This window comes from Haliotis cracherodii, unplaced genomic scaffold (genome assembly GCF_022045235.1).
Source record: "Haliotis cracherodii isolate W230 unplaced genomic scaffold, xgHalCrac1.p SCAF_2, whole genome shotgun sequence".
Classification (NCBI taxonomy): domain Eukaryota; kingdom Metazoa; phylum Mollusca; class Gastropoda; order Lepetellida; family Haliotidae; genus Haliotis; species Haliotis cracherodii.
The window spans coordinates 34,435,201-34,440,169 of record NW_027266275.1 but is presented as its reverse complement, the minus strand read 5'-3'; the positions used below and the strand labels follow the sequence as shown (position 1 = coordinate 34,440,169).

Below are 4,969 nucleotides of genomic sequence, written 5' to 3'. Positions count from 1 at the left end.
AGGGATTGCTGCCTGATGCAGTATAAAACACAATATGCTCACTTACTGAAGAGTATTATGATTTGTCACAGTTTGCTGGAAACATTTCTTTGAAAAATAAAAACGATCACTATATCTCATATCTTGTTCAATACAATATGTAAATAAATTTCAGCTGGTACAACTTGTGTTTCATTTCATTTCAGCAAGGGACAGTACGATAGATGGTTTTAAAACTACAGTATAAGCAAACTGTTAAGATCAAGGGCATATTTTATGAACGTTTTAAACAATCTGTTTTCATCGCATGTTCAACGAGCTTGTTCACGCAGAGGCATTCCAACCCCTAATGCTTGCAGTGAACACGTCCGTGCACGAAATTCACGTGCAAGTTGTTTCCTCCGAGGTCCGCGCCGTCTGCTTTAAATTCCCATCGCCATTTGCTGTGTGTTTTCCCACGGTAGCTGGTGTTGGAACGTGTTCTTGCAAATAAAGACATGGCTGACACGGCAGGACCGTCAAAGAATGGCGTTAGGAGAGCGCCCGCCACACACCCATCATGGTATGAGATGGTCATTGAAGCAGTCAGTAGCAACAAGGACTCAAAAGGTGCTTCCGTTCAGGCTATTAAGACTTACATCGTCGCGACGTATCCTACCGTTGACCAGAATTCAATGCGACACCACATCAAACGCGCGCTTGAGAAGGGAATCAAACTTAAACTTTTAAAGCGACCGAAAGCTTCCGAAGATGCTACAGGATTGACAGGACGGTTTAAGTTGGATAAAGTCACAGTCGCGGCGGAAGCGAAAGCGAAAGCAAAGAAACTGAAGAAAGCCGAAGAAAAGAAGGAAAACGTCGTGAAGAAAAAGAAAACATCGCCCGTGAAACGTAAAACAAAAACTGAAAAGTCTGAGAAAAGTGAAAAAGCAAAGAAAACTAGTGCAAAAGCAAAGGCAAGTGCCAAGTCGTCGAAGGAGGTCAGGAAAGGTGTAGAAACAACGCCGACAGCCCCCAGGTCGAAAAAAGCTGAAATGAAGACTCCAAAGAAACCGAAATCTGCCACAGCCAAGTCCAAAGTCACAGCTACTGAGAAGAAAAAAGTGAGTTGTTAGGTCGTATGTGATGTGGCTTTAGTACTTCATGTGACTACCGTAGGTCTTGATCAGCTCTTGATTATTTGTAAGAAAATCGGTAAGTACCAGTACGATAAATATCCATGACATGATGACCAAGTTAAACATTTTTATTAAATAAGGCCAAGTGGTTCCAATAATGTATATTTCTTTTAATGACAAAGATATTCCCAATTAAAACACAGGTTAAGTTGTTTATCTCTTCTGTTTTCAAAACGAATGTCAATTGAAATGTCTTGTGAACTCGAAATTCAACAAAGTTGTTAATCTAAACTGTAATTAAAAGGTTAGCTACATTGCACTTATGTATACATAAAAGACACGTATCAGATTTGTATCTTTCAGTTTTCGTATTTACACCAGTAAGTGTAAAACCAAATTATTAACAATAATAAAATCAAAAAGTGACTGGATTCCAAATTGAGAGCTACTCAGTGGCGCTCTTGTGATTTGTAATGATGTAATGCTTTCAAATAGTCAAGTTTGCCGGTCTACGAACTATAGAAAGATATCCGCTCTGTAAGCGCTGATTCAAATTTTTTTGGGGTTAGGGCAACTTTACCCTACATAAATAATTTTTAGTGCTTCTGCTTTATAGCCAGGGATTAATATCTTTTGTTTGCAACAAGTCAGTATTGGCACGGAGAAAACCAAACGGGATCACACCTAAGATAAGAATTGATCTTCAGCAACCCAGGTTTGTCGCAAGAGGAGATGGTCTCGTGGTCTAGTGGTAGAGCGTCCGCCCGGAGAGCGGAAGGCCCGGGGTTTGATCCCCGGTCGCGTCATACCGATAGACATTGAAAGGTGGTTCTTGTTGTAACCCTGCCTGGCGCTCGGCATTAAGGGGCTAAAAAAGGACTGGTCGTCTTGTCTTAGAGTCGGTATACTGTCTGAATCAGTCATACGGTCTTAGTGTAAACCCGAAAATTGCTACCATTATCGTTTTTACATAATGCATCAGTAGTAATTTCATCTATTTTCTATCATGCATGTTTTTAGTTACTCACAAAAACCACACAGACGCTTTACATTTTTGACAAATCTAAAGGACTGGAAAAGTTCGATATTATTTGACAAGCGATTGATTGTCATTCATTTGACTTCTTGAGTGTTTGCCAGGAAGCCACATTTATTTTGCATTGTGAAACTCGGCACTCGGCAATATTCCAGCTGTATGACGGCGATCTGTAAATAATCGAATCTGGACCAGACAATTGATATCATGAGCATCGATCTACACAGTTGGGATACGATGACATGCATCAACCACGTCCGCGAGCCTGACAACACGATCCCTCGCCTCTTACGACAAGCAGTCACCTTTTACTTGACTGATTGTTAGTTTTGTCATAAAGTGGTACACATTGGAAAGTAATCTTCTTAACGTACATCTGTTTGTATGGTTTGCGTTTCTTTTGTCAGTGAGTATATATATGATGTGTATTTCTGGCACTCATTAATTGACCTCGAATTTAATCAACACAACGGCCTGTGGTCAGTGTGGGAACGGGTGGCCCAGTCTAAGGTGCCACAAGTCTGCTGTACTTCCATTTGACGTTGCAGAAACCTACAGTCGGTTTGAATCCCGGAGTCACCCTGATTGTTTCTAGGTTTGTCAGCGCCACATCCGTCCCACCGAAGTGGTAAACGTCTAAGGCGTGCATCGCTTCGGTCTCGCTGTGATATATAACTGAAATACTGTACAAAACGGCGTGGAACCAAACTCTCATTTTAAGCTCAGACCCGTGAAGATTCCGGGGTAGAATAGGTCTTCAGCAACCCATGCTTGCCGTAAAAGGTGACTATGCTTGTCGTAAGAGGCGACTAACGGGATCGGGTGGTCAGGCTCGCTGACTTGGTCACTTGACGTGGATCGATGCTCATTATATCAATCACTGGATTGTCTGGCCCAGACTCGATTTACAGACCGCCGTCATATAGCTTGAATATTGCTGAGTGCGGCGTTAAACAACAAACAAAACTATTTTAAGTTCAACCGTTTATCTTCCCGAGGCAAGGGAGTAAACTGATTGTAAAAGTGCAGTTTCGAACTTTTTAAGCTGGAATTTTGGCTGGACAAACGAATCTAGATGAACACAAAATCGCGTAACGAAATCGACATGCGTAAGCTGCCGTGCAGATTTCGGTCGATTGCAGGATTTGCAAACCATATTTAACGTCAGCTGGGCATCGTCAGCTATTTTACAAATATTTTCATGTTTTTATTCAAGGTGCTCAAGTAATTTTTATGCACTTCGCTGAGTCGGACTCTTATTACAATATAGATCATTATTATCGATCAGATTGTCCTGATTTGACGCTGCCATTTTGTTTGAAGCAAATGCAAGAAATATGATAGGTGGAATCTGATTGGTCCATATGGGGGACATAGAAGGGACGTAGAAGGGACATAACTCGTAATAGCCACTTGTGAAGCTACGATCGAGCCCTGAAAATGCAGCCTATTTCGGCAAGGGTGGAAACTGGACTTTTACAGTCGGTTAACGTCCTTACCTTAGTATAAATAGCATCCCTATGAAAAGTGTAGTCCAACTTGACATACAAACGGTAACATCAGTTATGTAGCCTTGCAGTGTATTTGAATGGTGGGCCCTACATACTTCTATATGTTGATTGTTAGCCCAACTGGCTTCCTATACTGGTGCCACCCTTAGGCCAGTGTTTCGGGAAACACCCGACGTTGCAAAATAGGCTTCGGATCTTTTTGTTGTTGCCAAGTTTGCTTTTAAGGAGACGCGCATATAATGCGGGAATACATATGCTACTCAACGTTTAAGGATAATGTCGTTCTATTTGAAATCTAAACCTCACATGAGAATCGGTTTTGAGTGTCGGTGAAAGATAAATTTTTTTTAACCATATCTAAAGCAAAGTTGCGTCCCGTGTACACTCCAGGAACCAGTGATTTTGGCCCTGATTATGTTTCTAAGTCAGAACCATACCCATGTTCGCGGGTTTCACCAAAATGGTAAAACTCAGACCTCAATCACTTCGGGCTTTCCTCCCACAATAAGCTGACATGCCGTGATGTAGCGACTATGCTTGTCGTAAAAGGTGACCAATGGGATCGGGTGGTCAGGCTCGCCGACTTGGTAAATGTATGTCATCGGTCCCAATTGCGTGGATCGATGCTCATGATATCAATCACTGGATTGTCTGGTCCAGACTCGATTATTTAGACCGCCGTCATATAGCTGGAATATTGCTGAGTGCGGCGTTAAACAACAAACAAACCAAACCAAACCTGGCGAGTTCCACTTTCAACGTTTGTTTGTGGATTTGAATTTCAGTAACAATTTGCAAGTTTATCTCCATTTTATCAAACCACACCTGATTGAATACAAATGTATTTATATTGAAAACGTGCTGAACATCTTAATTTATCTAAACACGCCGTGATATAACTGAAATAATGTTAAAAGCGGCGTTAAACCCAACTCACTCACTCACTCACTCACTTAATTTATCTTAACAATCTGTCCGACATGTCTTAACCAAGGTGCATGCCGAATGTTTTCTCGTGTTCCAGGCAAAGCCCGCCAGCAAGAAAGGCACCCCCAAGAAGAGCAAGGCCAAGACAAAATCCTAGAGCTAGAGTGTACAGTTTTATATGTGAACTTTTTAATTGCAGGCTGTAATTGTTTTAGAATAAATATTTTAAAATCAGTTTGAATATACTTTTTTTGCGTTTCTTTGTCATCGTAATGTTACACTCCGTTCCTATCTGGCTGCGAAAATGCATGGGCTTGATTATGAGCTAAAGACATGGAGTACATTCGGGTCAACTCGGCGTATTCCGTGTACTACATGACACCTCGGACACCAGTGGA

The 4,969-nt window shown here is 41.5% G+C and overlaps 1 protein-coding gene across 1 annotated transcript; it reads left to right on the top strand.

Moving 5' to 3' along the window:
- The first annotated feature begins 476 nt into the window (after positions 1-476).
- Positions 477-4,728, top strand: LOC139469785 (histone H1, gonadal-like). The gene is made up of 2 exons (XM_071252082.1): positions 477-1,082; positions 4,669-4,728. Exons 1-2 carry the CDS (start codon positions 477-479, stop codon positions 4,726-4,728), a joined length of 666 nt encoding a protein of 221 aa, XP_071108183.1.
- Positions 4,729-4,969: the final 241 nt, after the last annotated feature.

What these genes read in the sequence shown, in the direction of transcription:
- LOC139469785 (XM_071252082.1), top strand. Translation starts at nt 477, where the DNA reads ATGGCTGACACGGCAGGACCGTCAAAGAATGGCGTTAGGAGAGCGCCC. An exon ending in CAGCTACTGAGAAGAAAAAA is followed by an intron (nt 1,083 to 4,668) that starts GTGAGTTGTTAG and finishes CTCGTGTTCCAG; the next exon opens with GCAAAGCCCGCCAGCAAGAA.